Source organism: Coniosporium apollinis (assembly GCF_000281105.1).
Source record: "Coniosporium apollinis CBS 100218 chromosome Unknown supercont1.7, whole genome shotgun sequence".
NCBI lineage: Eukaryota > Fungi > Ascomycota > Dothideomycetes > Coniosporium > Coniosporium apollinis.
Window position 1 is genome coordinate 75177 of NW_006913269.1, and position 17929 is coordinate 93105.

Genomic DNA, 17929 nt, shown 5'->3' on the forward strand with positions numbered 1-17929 from the left:
CGTGCTCTTCTTCCCTGTCACGCCGTGCACAACAAAAGCCTCACCGCGAAAATCTCTCATGTGTTTCCGATCACGCTTCGCTTTACTATTACCATGCCCCCTACCAATAAAGTAACAGATTTCTCAAAATGGTAGAGGATTAACTAAGGCTGACTTAGTAGCTTTTCTACACTATTCACAGCCTTGTAAAGGTTATTGTGTGTGTGTTGCTTAGTAAAACATACTTGTCGCGGTGAGGCTTTTATTGCGCACGACGAGCCTGTCAATCTAGAAATTAAATCACGCCAGGCAGGTGCGGACTTCAGCCTCGCCTATCTCGATTCGTGATCGCCCGCCCTTCACGGGGAAGAAGAAAAGTCCAATGCATAAAGGACGAGGATTCAAAATGCCCTAATATTGAGAGAAAAGCATGCAGCCAAACATGTAGCCGATCTTGAGCGTAATTTGCGCTCAGCCGGGGGTGTGCTCGACGCCCTCCCCCTGACTGCCGCAGGTGGCTTGCAGCTCGTCCTAAGCGCCGACGATGTCGAGTTCAAGCCCGACTTGAGTCCATCAACAATCCCAGGTCACTACAAAAGCAAGGCCCCTCCCGCACTATTTCGTCTGTCGACTTCCTTATGCAATTGTCACAACAGCAAGATATCATATAACCTGGGCTAGTTTCTTTGAACCTACTTCTCCCACGCTTTTCCCGGTCTCGTTTCCCTTCACACAGCACGAGATGAGTTCTATAGGCGCAGCCAGGAGGAGGCGTGGTACAGCCTTGCGCAATAGACATCCATGGCTCAATACTCCGTTGGATATCACTCGATCCTGCATTAGGATTCTCAACCTGCACAAGGGATCCGACGACATGCCTATAATCTGCAGCTTGGAGGTGGCATCCTTGGACGATAGTCCATACTACGAAACCCTGTCATATGTTTGGGGAAATCCGAACGACACCAGACCAATAACCGTCAATGGAGTTACCTTGAATGCCACGGCAAATTTGTTTGATTTCCTCCATTGTCTGCGACTCCCAACGGCAGATCGATGCATTTGGGCAGATGCGATTTGCATCGATCAGCAGAATGATAAGGAGAAGAGTCATCAAATTGTATTGATGTCAAAAATCTATCAACAAGCAAAGGAGGCGCATGTCTACTTTGGCCCCTTTTGCACCACCGGGACTAATTCTTGGCAATGGGAAATGGCCCACGATGAAGGCTACGATATTGCACGCAAATTTACACCGGAGATGTGGGAGGGAGTTGCACGGGAGTCCGCCCAAGATCTTGGATACTTCTTGAAGGAAGAGGGATTCAGGCCTCTGAGTCGACAGGAGTATCATGACTTTTATCTACGCTGTGTGGACGACATCTTTCAGGAGACACTCAAGATTCTGGATAAGATGGCAGGTACGGGTGACGGAGTGCATCTTTACGAATATCCCGTGTTCTTTTTCATCGACGAAGAGGGCGGACGCCGTCGTCATGGATTAAACACTTGCTGGTTTACCGTGATGGACTGCATCCATTGGCTACTTACACGCAAGTGGTGGACAAGAGTGTGGACGTTGCAAGAGGCTGTACTGCCTCATGTCGATCCAATCGTCCACGCTCCTCCCTATTCGTTCAGATTGTCACGGCTACTGAACGGAGTTCATGCCATGTTGCACCATAATAGCCAAAGCTGCTGTAAATGGTTCGGGTATGTTATTCTGACGGAATACAGGGACTCCTATGAAGGTCGTCACTACGCCCAAGCACGTTCAGTCATTGAGCAACGAAGGAGCCTGACGTCTGAACGCCAGCAGTCGCTCCAGCCAGAAGAAGTTACGGTCCCACTGGCAGATGTTGTTCAATCCATCCGGGGACGGCAAGCGACGGAAATTAGAGACCGTTGGTTCGGAATACTTGGATTCCTGCATCCTGAGTGGCAAAAGGAAGACAGCAACAGCTCCGGCTGGACAACCGCGGAGTTATTCACCAAATGTTCCAAACTGATTTTCAGCAGTAGTGGGGATTTGATTAGAATGAGTTTCGCCAGACGCCAGCGACGCAGCCAGGTGTCAGGGCTTCCGTCATGGGCATTGGATCTCTCTGTTGAGTTCCAAGAAGACAAAGGTGATTGGAATCACTGGAAACTCTACAATGCATCTGCGAATGTGGAGTTTTTATACGTTGGAGAAACCGGAGAGTGGTCGGACTTAAAGGACGCAGACCTTGAGGTCAAGGCAATACGCATCGGCACAGTACAGGCATGTGGTGGCCTCATACCTCTTGATGCCTTCGACTCTGGAGATACCTCTAGCAGGATCCTCAAATTAGTCGAGGACTGGCAAGAATTGTATCGCAACCACGTACAATCTGCGGACGACAGCGCATTTTGGAGGACAATATTCATGGACAGAAACCACGAGATACATTGGCTTCATAAAAGGATCATGTCACTCAATGAACGCAGAGTAGACAAAATCAGGTTGTGGTGGAAACAATGGAAAAGGACGGGCCGCCATCATGATCTGAATCCTGACAGGAAGGCGGACAATGGGAGTCGAGGGGACTTTACCTACAGAGAACTATCGTTATGTGTCAAAATGGCGAAGTTCTTCGTGACAACTCAAGGAGTTCCAGGCATGGGTCCGCGCGACATGCAGCCCTCCGATGAGGTGTATGCCCTGGCTGGTTGCGAGTCACTTGCAGTTCTACGACGAGGGTCGAGGAACGGGAAGAACTGTTTAACGTTTGTGGGGCTTTGCTTTGTCGATGGATGGATGTATGGCAGGGCGACCTGTGGCAGTCCGCAGTGGGAGACGCTTCACCTATACTAAGTATTCTCGCAATCTAGAACTCTTTCTCGATTTGTCATTTGTAAGTTGCATTGATCATTCTTCCAGAAGCCAACAAGCAATTACAAAGGAACTGTCTTTCTTGACAGTCAGGAAGAACACCTGCTTGATTCTAGTTGGTGCACTAACGAGCTGCTCATAGATTCTGTTGCGAAGTTCGCTGGGAAGGCTGAGGAAGTTGGCCGACATGTCAGTGGTCGTGGGGCTGTTGATGCTTCGTTCGCTGTGAGATTCAGTCAACGCTTCTATGCAAGTTGTGGATTGCAGACACTGTATTCAGAGGATCGAGGTCCTAGCAGCCGCCATCTGCCGGTTGATAGCGACGTTGTTTGAGGGGACACCAATCTGCAGTTTGTGCGCTTCGAACTGGCTAGGGATATTGACATCGTTGCGCCGCATATGGGAAAGGACCCGACGACCATGAACAAATCACAGCCCCGGCCGGACATGGCGCGTCTCATCTATCTCACCTGTCACCACTTTGACCTGTTCTAGCATTTCGGAGAAGGGTTGCCATGGTCCGTTACCGCCGCCTTAAGAATCACTATGTTGATCGCGCGCGTCAAGTTGAACAGGTAATTCGGGTTGTCGCGGCTGAGGTGCTGTTATAGCCGGTCACCTGGATCTTGCGAACAACCAAACTCCACAAGCGCTCTCCTTGTCCGCTCGGGCTGGAGTACCTCAGGCGTGGCCTTGTAGCGCTCGACTAGCGCATCGGTGGACTGTCTGATCCTCTTCTCGCGGACTTTAATGCTCTTAGTGGGTGACGATGTGGCATTAGTGATATTCTCGATTGCCTGACGTGATTTTATTCAACGAGACAAGTGGCTTCTTGAAGTTGTCGACTCGATAGATTGTCCTGACATGTCTGAGTTTCTTAGTCTCATAGTCGTCTTCCATCCTCGAGGCGATTAGGCGTCCCCACCACCTTTTTCGGCACGGCTCTCTCGGCAGGCTCCTCCGGATGCTTCTTCTGCTTCTTCTCTCTTCTGATCTTCTTCGCCGCCGAGGGGAGCCTGTGACTCCAGCAATCTTCCGCTTCTTGCCCCGCGGTTTAAGATATGTTATACGAGCCTGGAGGACGGCCGGCTCAGGAGTGAGTGAGCGGCAGAGAGGAGGAGTGTCTCCGGTGTTGGGGACCTCGCCCGGGAACAGGCTGTACTCGAGAGGAGAGGAGGCGGTAGGAGGGCGGGCGAGGACTCCCGAGAGAAGGGCACCATGATACGGGTGGGGGGAGGTGACGAGGCCGTAAGTGGTGTATAGCTCTCCTCCGCTATGGGCGGAGCCAGAGCGGACGACACATCTGCAATTGTTGCCCATTCAGGCCGACCGGCGAAATGCACTTCGAAATGATGAATCTGCGTCATTGTTAGCCATGCTTAATGATTACGGGGACACTATTCGCCAGACGCTCTCGCCCGGCCTATCTGAAAGGGTTCATGAGGTCCAGTAAAGTCTCGAGTGTCAGGTCCCTGTCACCTGGCCTCCGCTGTCTCTTTGGCCTCCTCGGTCATCTTTCCGCCATACCACATACATATAACGGGGCTACTGAGGGAGCCTGACTTCGTACAGGACTGGCGCTCTTGGTGGAGGTTCTCCGAACTTGAATGCCCATGTCCTCCATCGTGGCGTCTTGAGCGTGCTTATAAGATGCATCCATTGAACACGGGAAACAAGCAGCATTTTCTGTCACATAAGGATAAGGAGACCAAGGCTTATTGAGTGAAGACATTTTGACAGTTTAACTATATCAAATGAGTAGTTGGATCTGGCTTTAAAATCCCAGATTTGGTACGTTGGCTCGTGTGAATGCGGGATACAGGTACTTGCTACCTGCTGCCCAAAAGGGTATGCGGTTACAGGCAAGCCATCCACCCGTGACCATGAAAAGGCAGATACGTTCTGGTTCGATTTTTGCTCGGACCGTTTCTTTTCCACTTTTTCATTTTTGCATCGCTGCTGCAAAAAGTAGATGTAGTAGCGCTGTGATGTGGTTTGGGTTTGGAACGTGCGGCGTAGAGCGGAGTGATGTTCCATAGTGGCGATGGCAGCCATTTTTTTCGCCTCGTGCGTACTCATCCTGAGCTTCTTTATGGGTGTGGAAGGTGCGGAGGTTCGGCCGGCTCGATGTGGATTCTACTGGATTGAAGCGCGCATTATATGCCGACAAGACGAGGGATCTGCCCGCCATCCAAGTCGTTATAGCCTTGACGACGTTATGATTCGAATTGTCTGCCTGTCTGTCATGCCATAAGTCTACATCCAGCCAAATCTCTTAGCTTGTTTTGCCCGAGCCTGTGCCTCTTCTCCTCGTGATATACCTTGCAACTTCAGACCTCTACGATATGGGGCAGGCCATTTCCAGTAGGCTGCCGTCATTGGCTACTCGTGTGACGCGTGTCTTGCGTTTTCCATCTCTTCTTCGGTGTTCCAATACTCCCAGTCAGACTCCGTGTCGTCGGTAGTTGGACTAACCCGTTACTTCGATACCTGAGCATATCTGCCTCGGGCCTTCTTAGGAACCTCTTCTAGGATGTCCTCGACAAAACGAGCCGGCATGCTGCCTTTATGCTCTAGAATCCAGTCCGGTAGAGCATGGTATCTCTCTTGGTAAGCTTCAATCTGGTATTGCTGATTATTGATAATCTCTTAGAATTCTTTCCCCTGCTCTATGTACAGAACTCGTGTGTCTTCCAGGGCTTGCTCGACTTCAATGTGCCGTTGCACGATAGCCTCTGCTGCTGTCCGAAGCTTCTTCCATACCGTCCCTAGGCGTTCGAGTCCCAGCTGTTCCGGAGTGACTTTGCCTTCCTGGATCGCATACATGATTGCCATCCTTGCAAACAGTGGGTGACACTTAAAGCTCTTGATGGGATCGAAGCCTGCCGTCCCCATTTGTCTTTCCGCCTCCTCTTTCGTGATCTCTAACTTTGCGACCGTTCCGTAGATTGTACAGTTCCATGTAGCCACAAGAGAGGAAAGCTGGGGTTTTCGTTTCCTGAACCGCCAAGTCCATCTTGGGATACAGATGGATGGACCATGAATGTAAGGCGGAGATGTTATAAGCTGCTACTCTTTCACTAGGCCGCATGTGTTTCAGTGTTGTTATAACATTTACTGTCGTAACGCTGATCCGCTGTTGTTACTTGTTACTTGCGTTGGTTAGCTGGCTGTGAAGACGTGAGAAGGACGAAACAGCAAGAAAGAACGAGAGGACCAGGGGAGACTTTTGTTTCAAAGCTTGTCTCTCCACTGGCTTCCAGCGACCCACACCGCTTGTCACTGTAGAAGATTAGCCTGCGCCGTCATCCGGTTGCATGCGCTTGTGAGAACTGCCATGACGGCTGCGGACGGAAACAGAGTAAATCTATGACTCAGCTATATTCTAGCAACACCCTGACGCCAACCATGCAGGTAAGACGGCCAAAATATGAGGCCACACTGAACGATGTAACGACAACGGATGTACTAGGCAAACGTCCAACGCGCAGAATAGAACACTGCCCCGGGTATCTTGGCTCTATGCCGAAATAACAGGAAGAAGCGGAAGTGAATATCATAGCTTGGCCTTGACTTCGCCGCCGGATGCGCTCGCTTCTGTGTTCAGGGTAACCGTCCCAGTGTTCTCGCCCTCGCCGAAGAAGATAACCTCGACAGTCAAATCATCTCTGTTCAATGTGTTAATATCGGACAAGCACAGGGAATCTCATGTAAGGAGCTTACCGATACCGCCTGGAGTATGGACTTGGCAGCGTCAACAACGCACAAACCTGATCTCTATCCTTCCCGCCCAAGGCGTTCCTCACAAGATGCGTTGCTGCGTTGCTGTCTTCTACCACGAACCTCTCGCTCTCCTTAGCGGTAACACCCCACTGCTGCTGTCGTATCGGCGCTCGCTGTCCTCCCTTGTCCTCACCCTCGTGGTGCTCCACCGGCAGTGTCATGCCCTTCTGCTGTGAGAACCAAGATTTCAGCCAGCCTTCGCTCATCGATGATGCGTGGGATGTCGGCGAGCCAGAAGCGGAGGCGAAAGACTTGGAAGGGAGCTTCGATTGGTGCTCCAGCCATTCGGCTACCAAACCCACAACCTCCTCGTTCGTCAACATCTCCCACAGCCCGTCCGTTGCCATGACTACGAAATCGCCTTTCTCAGGTTCGACCTTCGTGGTCGTGATAACCGGCTCAGCAGTCACATATGGCGGCGTCCGCATCAATCTGCTTGCACTCCTGCCAAAGTAGTGCTTCTTGATCTTCTCCTGCGTTTCAAGGGACCACTTGTATATCGCGTCGCCAAAAGCCCGGGTCGGCTCAAGTCCACCGAGAACACGCCCATTCATGACCACATTCGGCTCGCCTGGGTGCTCTTTACGCATCCTCTCCGCCTCATCCTCATTGCCACCCGTCTGATCCACGCTCAACGCTGTAGCAGTCCACTTTCCGCTCGCGCCACGTCGGCCAAGAACGGCACGGGAGTCGCCGGTGCAAGCTACACGCAGGAGCTTCGACCTGGAGTCATAGAAAGACAGCAGCGCGCAAGATCCCGAAAGAGCCGGCGCTAGGAGCTCGGCTGCAACCCGTTTGGACTTTGCGGCGTTGACCTTGTTGACTGATTCGTGGCAGATTTCGTAGTCCAGTTTGATGAAACCTTGCTTGATGGCCTTGTCGATAGATTCCGGGGATGGAATGGTGGCGAGCGCAGGATTTGTCGAGGCAGCATAGGTTGTGTTTAGTTCTCGGGCAACGAAGGAGATCAAAGCCTGTCGTAACCTGGCGGAAGTGATCCAGCCGCTGGAGCTAAAGTCAGCGGGAGAAACTCAATCGTTGAAGAGAAATCTTACCTGTGTCCGTCGAAGACGCCCCAAAACATCCAGTCACTCCCACCGTCCTTATCGATGCCCGTGCTCCCAGGTACCTCCACAATCTTCTCGGCATGATCGTCCTCAATCGGATCATTGCTGGGTATTTGCACGACGTCATACCGCACAACTCCTCTACCTCTCCCTACTAACCAACTCTCCTCATTTTTCCGCAATCGCTCCGTCGCCTGCTCAGGCGTCATCATCTCTAGCACCTTGCGCCCGTAGTCGTCTGTCTCCTTTGACAGCGGTCCCTCTCCTGTAATCGTGCCCGTATAAAGCTGGCCCTGCTCAACCACCAACGCTCGCCGCGTCGACTCTGCTGCTGCCTCTGCTGACGAGCTACTCGGAACTGCGCCCAGAGCCGCTGAGTACGCACCCGCGGACGCGAACCCCCTGCTCTGTCCTCCAGGCCCGCCTGGTCCACTTACACCCGTCCCGGTAGTGGGACTAGCGCTTTGGCCTGCCGCCGAAGAAGGTGTGCCCCGGTAGGTATACCAAGCTCCCGACGCAACGGCTGCAGAGATAAGCGCATAGGAGAAGTTCCGGATTTGCATTGCGGACGTGAGGACGGGAGTTATCCGTTCGGCTCGGCGCGAGGTCAGGAAGCGGAGGCCCAGCGCATAGCTTGACGGGGTGAGGTTGCGGGTGCGGATGAATTTGCGGAAGGAGGGGCGGCGGAACGGGCGAAGGGTTTGGAGGGCGGTACGGCGCATTGAAGAGGTGGGGTGCTTGATGGAGATGTGAGGTTGGTAAGGGAATGGAAGACCAAGAGAGGGAAGACCGGGAGTGAGAGATGAGCTATCCGTACAGTGCACTTGCAATCGTGACAGTGTTGACGCTTGGACGTTCGCGGCGAACGGGTCGCGAGAGAGATGCGGAACAGGGGTGTTGCAGGAGCCAATCATCAGTTCTGGATTGATCTTCACACGCTGAACTGCCCAATCGTGAACAACATTATTCCAGCAGAAGTGTGTGAGCAGCTGCTAGTAGCAGAGCAAGTTGGACGCTCTGCTGGTTCGAATGCGGTAATACCAGGGCCTTCGTAGAACACCGCATAAGTTCACGATGTAGCTTCCAAATTTCCCAGTCTTTGCTGCCGTCGAAGATTCATCGTCACCAGATTAGCTGATCATCCTTCCCACAAAGGCTGGACGGCAATGGCAATGGCAACGACGCAAGCCGCATATCTGACGAGCGTCAGCATACTGGGGCAGGTAGAAAGATAGAGCCAGCCACCACCGAAGCTACGGTAGGTATGAAGCCTCCCGGATGATTTCACATTCACCGTCGTTCTACGAACGCCGTCTCCTTGTGAAGATAGCAATACCTGGCCCTTTCGTAGAACGTCGAAGCTTTTCATCACCATCACCTTCAAATCGCCAGCGCCACGGAGTCTCACCGCTGGCTTATAGGCGGACGTCTGCGCAATATGGCTTTGGCGAGAAGACAAACCGCTACATACGTAAACGCTACGGTGAACACCAGCACAACTCAGACCCATAAGATGCAAGTGCGAAGCTGCCTCCCACTCGTCTTGCGAGTTTTCACTTTCGTAGCCCCTCTATGAGTTTTTTTCTCCATTCCGAATGCATTAATATCTTTGCTTTTCGTGGGACGTCTGTCGGATACCTCGGCTTTCACGACAGGTGATGGCCTCGGCGGCTCATGCTCCATCGCGAGGACGGTTGCTACAAGAAGTTGCGTGGTGAGCTTCCGAACATCTCTACTTTGTTTTGGCAGGAACTACGGGAGTGTGATAGACAAATCATATGTCACTTGCACTTCAAGGAGCAAGTACAAGGCATAAACCAGCGGCTGTTTAGCAATAGCTGATTTCTAGTTGCTCTTGCACCTGAGCTACCACAATAGCGCCATTCCTGTCCGTCCTGTCTTACTAATGTCCGAAGGCTTGAGTCGTGACCTTAGCCATATGCTTGTTCTCTCTCTGCCATTGCTTGGAGAATTTGACGCCAAAGCCTCTGCTGAAAACCTCCCTAATGGCCTCGAGCGGCATTCCCTTACACTCGGGGTAGCAGAAGATAACGAAGAGCCAGCCAAGAAAGCAAATGCCACAGTAGAACCCAAAGGCGCCGCTAGGCGTCATTCCTTTCATCATGGATAGGAAGGTCGAGGCGATGATGATATTCGTGCTCCAGCAGGTGACAGTGTTCTGGGAATCGTCAGCATCGAACTACAGACAGGCCCGTATCTTACTCACCAGCATTGTTCCGATAGCTCGAACCTCTAGGGGAATCAACTCGGTGCCAATCCAGCCTATTGTTGCAACACCGGACGAGAAGAATGCAACATAGAAGATGATAGCGACCAGCACCAAAATACCCGCCCAGCCGACTGCTCCGGACTCAAGCTCCAGATCATGGTTGACGGGGATCCACTTAAATGCAACTGATGCGACAAGCATGCAAATCGCCATTCCAAGGACAGTGACAGCAAGAAGAATGCGGCGGCCGAACTTATCAACGAGGAATAAGTTCACGATTGAGAAGATGAAGTTGGTACCCGAAACTGTGATGGCTACCGCCGTGGCGTTAGAGAATCCAACGAGGGCAAAGAGGGTCGCAGAATAGTACATGAGGGTGTTGAAGCCGCCAAGTTGAGAGATAGCCATCACAACACAAGCAGTGAGGACGGCGCGAGCGGTGGCTGGCGTAGTGAAGATGCGACGGAAGGCAGTCCACAGTGATTCGTCGCTCATTGTCTGAGTGGCCTCGTGGATGGATAGCTCGATTGACTTGATTTTGGCCTGGCGCTGTTCTGGGGTAGAGGTCAAGTAGAGTCGATGCAAGACAGCGTCCGCTCGGTCGTATTGGCCGTGGGCTACCAGTTGTCTCGGAGACTCTGGACACAAGAGGAGCAGACCGGCAAGAGCGATAGCTGGCGCCGCTCCGATGCCAACAGTTGCACGCCATCCTTCTCCTTTCACCTGCGCAAAGCCAGCACCGATGGCACTGGCGATCAGCTGGCCAAAGGTGACGCTCATGTTGTTGAAAGCGATCATTCGACCACGATACTTGGCAGGCGCCAGTTCACCGACTGCGAGTGTATCAGCATTCATGAACGTCCAGCGTGCCAGTGGCATCACATACTGTAAAGAGGTACCACCATCGCAGCTGATCCAACACCAAGACCGACGATGAAGCGACCGACAGCAAACTGGGCCACGGAGTAAGCCGCCGTCTGCAGCACAGTGCCGACAACGAAGACAACGCATGCGGCCCAGATTGGCATCTTTCGACCGAAGCGATCGGCAGTAAGCCCAGCGCCGACAGCTCCAACCAGAGCTCCACCGCTTGTCAACGAGGTGACAAGTTCTTGCTCGCTCGAGCTGAGAGCGTGGCCGAGGGATGTTCCGAGTGTGACGAGGACAGATGATATATAGCCAGTGTCATAGCCTAGAATTTGTCAGGCATTGGTCTCCAGCGGATGCAACTTGGGGGCGCACCAAACAGAAAGCCTCCGATCGAGACAGTGATGGAGATCAGCCAAGCCGCCTTGGAGGCAGCGGTGGCCTCGATGCCGCTGAGTTCGGTGGCTTCTTCAGATACACTCTTTCTACGTCCAGCATGCTCGTGGTGCTCAACCGCGAAGGACTTTTCCTGGTCGAAGGACTTTTCCTGATCGAAAGACATTTTGATGGTCCCGATGTCGAAACGTCAACTGGATTGCTGTTCAAGTGACTCGATCTGTGGTCAAGAGCGGACACAATGGATGACTGGTGAGAGAGTATAGACTTGGTGGGAACTCCATTGCTCTATATAGCTTTGACCCTGGCGGAGTAAATACATTTTGAAATCTTCAATGCGACGCCGATCTCTCCATGTGCTTGTGTGGGGTCCCTTGTGGGACGCGATACACTACCCCACGGGGAGTTCAACTCTAGACTCATTTCTAGTTACCACGGAGCTGGCTCTTGGGACTTCCCCGGTGTCACGCGAACGTTGGCTTGATGGAGTTGGGTCACATTGGGGTGATCGCGGTATGCTGCCCTACATGGAAATCTGCCCGGAGTTAGATTGCCTCTTTCGAGTACGCAGCTTGGCTGATCGCCGGTAGTGCCCAGCCGGACAGTCGGATAGGGAAATCCGGCGAGGCCTCCGTTCCTCTCCACCTCTCCCAGGCTGAGCTGAGACCAACGGAGCGAAGCCCGCGGAAGATACCACACCGTAATTGTATCCCGGGAAGGCTGGCTTACACTAGGCAGTTGGCCTCGGTATACTTCGAATCTGTGCATCAAAGAACGTCAAGATTCCGGCTAGCAGGATCTAGGACCACAACGCCGCCTACAACTTGGAAGGGAAAGTTGTGCGAAGTTGGTGGTTACACTGAATATTGATTCGGCGGCTACTCGCCCGTTTGCCAGACTTTCAGCTGACTGCAAAAGATCCGACTACTTCAAAACCTGCCCCGTCAAATTCCACTACACCTTTTGCACACCACCCCTCGCCACGATCCACAAATCATCATACTCCCTTTCCGTCCACGCAAAGTTCTGCACTGAGAAGTTCGTCTGGATGCGAACGAGCAGCGTCCCCATGGGATCCACTATATTCACGCCCTTTCCGGACGCCGTAACAACGTACCCGTTCGCCACGACTTTGAGCCCGTACGGGGTGCGGTCCTAAATGAGATAGATTAAGTGGCGATTCGTCAGGTAGCGGCCGCTTTCGTTGGGGGCGTCGTTGATGGTGAAGGCGTAGACGCCGCGCTTCGCGGTGTGGTTGAAGCGGCTGCCGTGAATGGTGGTGAGGTTGTAGTCCCAGGTACCTGAGACGGCGCCGGACTCGGCAATGTAGAGAGTCTTCTCGTCGGGGGATACAGCGATGCCGTTTGTTTGGACCATGGAGTCATCGACAACGGTGACGGCACCAGTGCTGGGCGGAAGCGGTAGGTCTGAGGGCAGGAGGAGGAGATTAGCTAAGTGGGATTTCGTACAATCCTTTGAAAGTGGAATGGGGCCAAATCACATCTATCATGCCAGAACGGCTGCGAAGAATGAGTAGCAGTGACTTACTGCAGTTGGGAGTTGGGGAGGCGTATCGACCAGGGCGTTGAACCATAAGTACACTACCCAAATGTTAGCCTTCTAGTTCTGAGGCCTGGAGGGTGAACCTAGTGGTTTCTTGGGTCTGTGAACCATATGTCGCCTTTGGAATCGACCACTAAATCATTGACTGGATAGTTATTATTTACGGTTCCCTATTCTCCACGAGATTGATTTTACAGCAGTTGAAGTAGAATCTAGCAGGTTCATTTAGCATCGTATCAACTGCGTACGAGTGATCCGCACAGAAACATACCCATAGTAATTGTTGAGAATCGTTGTTGTCTTTTTGGTTGTAACGTTGAAAGTGGCAATACTGAGGATTGACTAGTGGTAAGAAGAGCATTCTTATGTTCGCATTTGACAGACTTACCTAGTTCTTTGCTCCCTTCCTCCAATTGACATGTTGCTGCCAGAGACCCCAAAATATACCAGCCACCATTATATGTGCCTCCATTGGGCTTTCAGTGTGCTCGTTGGTACGCTACAGTTCGACAGGATGTGATGAAGCGGGGGGATCCTTACAGCATACACTGGGGGATCTGGGAGGAATTCTGAAAGCGTTGGCGGGGATTCATTGGGATCCACGACAAGGGAGAAGCTGAGCTATCGGGTCGAACTCGTCGGGATGTGAAAGACATGAAGCGTGTAGCCGGGTCGAGGCCTGATTATTCGGAAGAAGCTACTATACAGCTATGAGTAGAATCTGGGGTAGATGCACACACCAGTGCACTACCTTTTCCGATATCTGGCGGAAAAGTTTCCAGATCTTGAAGCTCTTAGGCTCCCGGATTAACCCCAGTGGAAAAGCTCCCAGGTTCGAGAGTAATTTCAGCGGTAAAGGGGTCAAGGCGTTCTTAGGTACCCTCTAGGTTCTGCGGTACACCTGCAGGAGCTCAGGGCTGAAACTCAAAACGTGCCATCCATGACTTTCAGCACCCTTGCACGCCGCAGCTACAATCAGTCCTCATCAAGTTCATGCATAGAATATTTGTCGACCCCCGCGCTGATGCTATCTTTAGGAGTTACGAGGTATCGAAACGCAGCAAGAGCCTCCGTTACTCTTGGCTCCGACCAATCATTCGCCGGATCATGTTGCAAAACACGAGATTTTTATATTGCTCTTTGGTTTCGTAATACGAGGGTTGAACTTCCGCGTTCGCTCGCAGTTGTTCTTAATGCTCATCTTCGTCATGCCCCTCAGACCATAAACCTCGTCTTGCTTTTCACTTTTAAACCTATCACCATGGTTGCTTCCTGGTTTCATCGCTTGACCTTTCTCTTACTGTGCATCCAATCGGCGGTCAGCCAGCAAAGCCAAACAGTCAGTCTCCTCGACCTTGGCATCAGCGGTCTCGTTGCTTCCGTTATCACAGCCGATGCAACAGCAACGACTTATAAGCTGGACTGCCCTTCTAATGATCCTACAAACTGCGGCTATGAATCCGGCTATACCCCAACGGTAACTGCCGTCGGCGGCCCATCAACTGCAGCTATGACCGACAAGGCAGTGATTTCAGGAACCTCAGTAGCTTACACATACGCTTGCGATGTAACAAACTCGGAGAGTGGAACAGCCAGTGGGTCGTGTTCCTATACGGGCACTAGTGGGGGAGTTACCGCAACCACTACTGGCTCGCTCTCCGCGCGCGACACTTATATACCTATTGTTGTCACTGCCGGGCTGGAGAAGTTGTTAAATGACCAGGGTAAAATGGCCTTGCCCATTGTTGGATTTCAAACAGTGCTGACGATTTCCAAGGTGCAAGCTCCTCCCCGACGCCTACCGGGTCAGCGACAGCGCAGACCTCCGTTAGCTCTCCTGCGGAATCACCTACTAGATCAACGACAGCGCAGACTTCTGTTCGCTCTACTACGGAATCGGCTACTGAGTCAGCAGCAGCGCAGACTTCCAATGGCTCTGCTCCGGTATCGGACACGGTTCATGTTGGCGGTGCAGTCGCCTGGCTCGCCGGTGTATTGTTAGCGGCCTTATGATCGAGCGCACGCCTTCCAGGATGTCCAGCTCCTCATAATTTGTGAGCATCAGGGGCCCAGTGTGATGAGAAGAAGAGGCGGACCAAACGGCGATCCGAAAAGCTCGTTGCCGCATCTACGGTCTAGCTTGTTCAATACCAGATTCGCGATTGAGCTGGACTCTGATTATATCGATTACAGAATAGCAATACTGATTGCATGCGATGGAAAGGATAACATGTTCAGCATTGTAGCCCGTTAGTGCATCGATTACTTGAGATATCTTTGATCTCTGAACTGCGCTTGCGCGCTATCCACCTCCAATGCGGCAACGTACTTTTCGGATCGCCCTTGGACGTTATCCATGGGTTTAAGGTCACCACAGACTTTATAGATTATCCGTATTGCGAACAACGCTGCTTGAGAGGGATGCTTGTTGTATGATTCTGAAGCTCTATTGCGAGCATGCGCCGGGCTCTCTGGTTGCTCCGTTGCCATCTAAGGCATAGATCACGCGCGGATCTGCAACTTCGAGGTCTTACGGTCTGGTCTTCATCCGTGCGTGCATGCTCAAGCCTCGGTCGTTGCTGTTATAATCTCTGCGAAGACAACTCGGACTTGGGGGTGGACGAGGGCCGCTGATGCAAGTGGGTATGTGGAGCGGAGGTCCGTGGGGGAGGCGGAGCGGGAGCGGGAGTGTAGGGCTGAGTGTCGGAAGTGCTGCCCTGCGTCATTCACTTTTTTACTCGCTGTTCGATATATCTCTCAAATCCTCATAAATCCACACCACGCTGCGTCGCACCCCGCGGACTCTCAAAATCCAGCTCGAAACTCAACAGCGGTCCATTGGACTTTACACAGCTGCGAGAGCTTGCCTGTACGTTGCGATCCTGGGGAACATGTCGTCGCGTGCTCTGCGGCGGGCCCAGCGGGAGCTGGAAGAGAAAGAACAGCAAGAGAAGCTAGCAGCTCAGAAGAAGCAAGAGGAAGACTCAGATGATGGGGAAACAGAGTCACTTGTTAATGCGCGGACAAGCCTCTTCGCAGCGTTAGGCGACGCGGAAGAGGACGACGGCGAGGATGGGGAGGATGAGGACACAGATACCGCAACAGACGCCCGCGATAGCAGTACACATCCCTCGAGTAGGAAAGAGACAGCTCCGGTGACCTCGAACGCTAAGCGGAAAAAGAAGAGAAAGGGCAAGGAAGGGAAGAGAGCACCGGGGCAGCCTGACCAGACAACATCTGTTTCGAAGAAGCCATCACAGGAACTGGACGAGATAGACATAGCGCTCAGAGCCCTGTCTACCACGGCGCAAGATACTGAAGCCGAGACGCAGAGAACGAACCCAACCAACGCCGAACTGCTCGAGCTGTTCCAGCTGCTGTCGGTCGACTCCCAGCACCTCCATGCCGCGAACGAGATGCGCCGACTGTTTGGCCGTGCAGCCCTAGAAGACCATGAAGAAGGCGATCAGGCTGCAGGAGGTCGGAGGCGAGGCAGAGGACAGGGGCAGGTGGGCATCGCTGGAGCTGTTGCAGGCAGGAACATGCCTGGAGGCCGCGGGCTAGCGACTCTGGGTCTACGACGTAACATGTTCATACAAGGCAAGGAGGATTGGCCGAAGGCACCAGCCGGCGGACTCGGTATGGAGATTGTCAAGAAGAACCCCGATGGAACAGTCGAGTACCGCTTTGTGCACAGCAGCTCCTATCAAGACGTGCAGTCACAGTTCGAGACATGCGTCGCATCAATGGACCCCAATCGCATGGTCCAACTCCTGCAATACAACCCGTATCACATCTCAACTCTGCTCCAGGTTTCCGAAATCGCCAAGCAAGAACGCGACCACGCTACTTCCGGTGATCTCCTTGAGCGCGCCCTCTTCTCCTTCGGCCGTGCCGTACACTCTACCTTCTCCACCAACGTCTCCCAAGGCAAAGCGCGTCTTGATTTCCGCCGACCTGAGAACCGCGAGTTCTGGCTTGCGTCTTGGCGCTATATTGCCAATCTCAGCATGCGCGCTACCTGGCGGACTGTCTACGAGTGGGCGAAGCTGTTGTTGGCCCTCAGCCCGTCAGAAGATCCCTACAAAGTTGGCCTTGTCATTGATCAGTTCGCCGTCCGCGGCCGCCAACAAGCCCACTTCATCTCCCTGGCCACAAGCTCACACTTCCAGGACTTATGGAAAGATACTGCGAATATTCCACTGACCCTCGGGCTCGCATACATTCAAACTTCAAACCCCTCGACAGGCCGCAAAGTACTGCGTGAAGCGATCGAACGCTGTCCCTGGGTCGCCGCCCGTCTCTTCAGCGAGCTGCAGCTCGAACCCATACCACCCAGTGTATGGGGCGCGTCACCCCCCACACCCTACGACGACCTCGAAACAGCACTCTACGCCACGCGCGCGAAAGACACCTGGAACACGCCCGAGGCGACCGCTCTACTAATGGAAGTGGCCTCAGCCGCCAAACCGTCTTCCGCAACATCCACCTCCATCCCTTCCGAAAAAACCATAGATCTGGACCTCGCAAGGCACACGATCCTAACAGACACCCCCGCGCTAATCGCCCTCGTACCGCGCGAATTCACAAGCCAGATGCGCTCGATAAGCGATCCCCTCCCGCCGCCCGATAACCTCCCCTCCTACACCCCCCGCGCGCCACGTACAAGCGGGCGCCACCCCACCATCAGCCACCACGACCTCGACGCGCTGATGCAGGAGCACGAGGAGCTCCTGTCCTTCTTCCGCCCCCTGCGACCTGCGCGAAGGACGGGCACGCCCGCCGACCCGGCCTCAGACACAGAGGCAGACAACGATGACCGCCGTGGTCCCCCCACGCGCGAGGACATCGAGCGGTTGGCTCACGAGTCTGGGATCTCGGCTGAGGAGATGATGGCAAGGATGCGCAGGGTGCTGGAACTGCAGACGGCGCTTGGGGAGGCGTTTACGGTGCTGGGGATTCCGCCGGCTGGGATGGTGCGTCGGGCTGCGATGGGGGGGGAGGCGGGAGAGGAGAGCGACGAGGGGCTTGTGCGGGATCTTTAGGATGAGGCTTGATTTGATTGGGGGTGGGGACTTGGGTTGAAAGCTTGCGCAAGGGGCGCGAGGGGAGGCGTTTGGGGTTGCGGGCGTCCGCCTGACTGGGCGTGTGGGGAGGGCCGTGTGGGCGTTTCTCCAATATAGAGACTAT

At 53.3% G+C, this 17929-nt stretch overlaps 6 protein-coding genes across 6 annotated transcripts; 3 read left to right on the forward strand and 3 right to left on the reverse strand.

Moving 5' to 3' along the window:
• Positions 1-1192: 1192 nt before the first annotated feature.
• On the forward strand, positions 1193-2815 carry W97_01915 (uncharacterized protein; the record flags this gene model as incomplete). The annotated part of the gene is made up of 1 exon (XM_007779818.1): positions 1193-2815. One exon carries the CDS (start codon positions 1193-1195, stop codon positions 2813-2815), a length of 1623 nt encoding a protein of 540 aa, XP_007778008.1.
• A 3737-nt stretch (positions 2816-6552) lies between these two features.
• Positions 6553-8405, reverse strand: W97_01916 (uncharacterized protein; the record flags this gene model as incomplete). Its single annotated transcript, XM_007779819.1, has 2 exons — positions 6553-7621; positions 7672-8405. The coding sequence occupies 2 exons, from the start codon at positions 8403-8405 to the stop codon at positions 6553-6555; spliced, it is 1803 nt and encodes a 600-aa protein (XP_007778009.1).
• A 1181-nt stretch (positions 8406-9586) lies between these two features.
• W97_01917 (uncharacterized protein) lies at positions 9587-11342 on the reverse strand (the record flags this gene model as incomplete). The annotated part of the gene is made up of 4 exons (XM_007779820.1): positions 9587-9862; positions 9911-10746; positions 10800-11105; positions 11156-11342. 4 exons carry the CDS (start codon positions 11340-11342, stop codon positions 9587-9589), a joined length of 1605 nt encoding a protein of 534 aa, XP_007778010.1.
• A 989-nt stretch (positions 11343-12331) lies between these two features.
• Positions 12332-13159, reverse strand: W97_01918 (uncharacterized protein; the record flags this gene model as incomplete). The annotated part of the gene is made up of 4 exons (XM_007779821.1): positions 12332-12603; positions 12725-12777; positions 13011-13070; positions 13128-13159. 4 exons carry the CDS (start codon positions 13157-13159, stop codon positions 12332-12334), a joined length of 417 nt encoding a protein of 138 aa, XP_007778011.1.
• An 841-nt stretch (positions 13160-14000) lies between these two features.
• Positions 14001-14752, forward strand: W97_01919 (uncharacterized protein; the record flags this gene model as incomplete). Its single annotated transcript, XM_007779822.1, has 2 exons — positions 14001-14463; positions 14517-14752. The coding sequence occupies 2 exons, from the start codon at positions 14001-14003 to the stop codon at positions 14750-14752; spliced, it is 699 nt and encodes a 232-aa protein (XP_007778012.1).
• Positions 14753-15630: 878 nt separating this feature from the next.
• W97_01920 (uncharacterized protein) lies at positions 15631-17784 on the forward strand (the record flags this gene model as incomplete). The annotated part of the gene is made up of 1 exon (XM_007779823.1): positions 15631-17784. One exon carries the CDS (start codon positions 15631-15633, stop codon positions 17782-17784), a length of 2154 nt encoding a protein of 717 aa, XP_007778013.1.
• Positions 17785-17929: the final 145 nt, after the last annotated feature.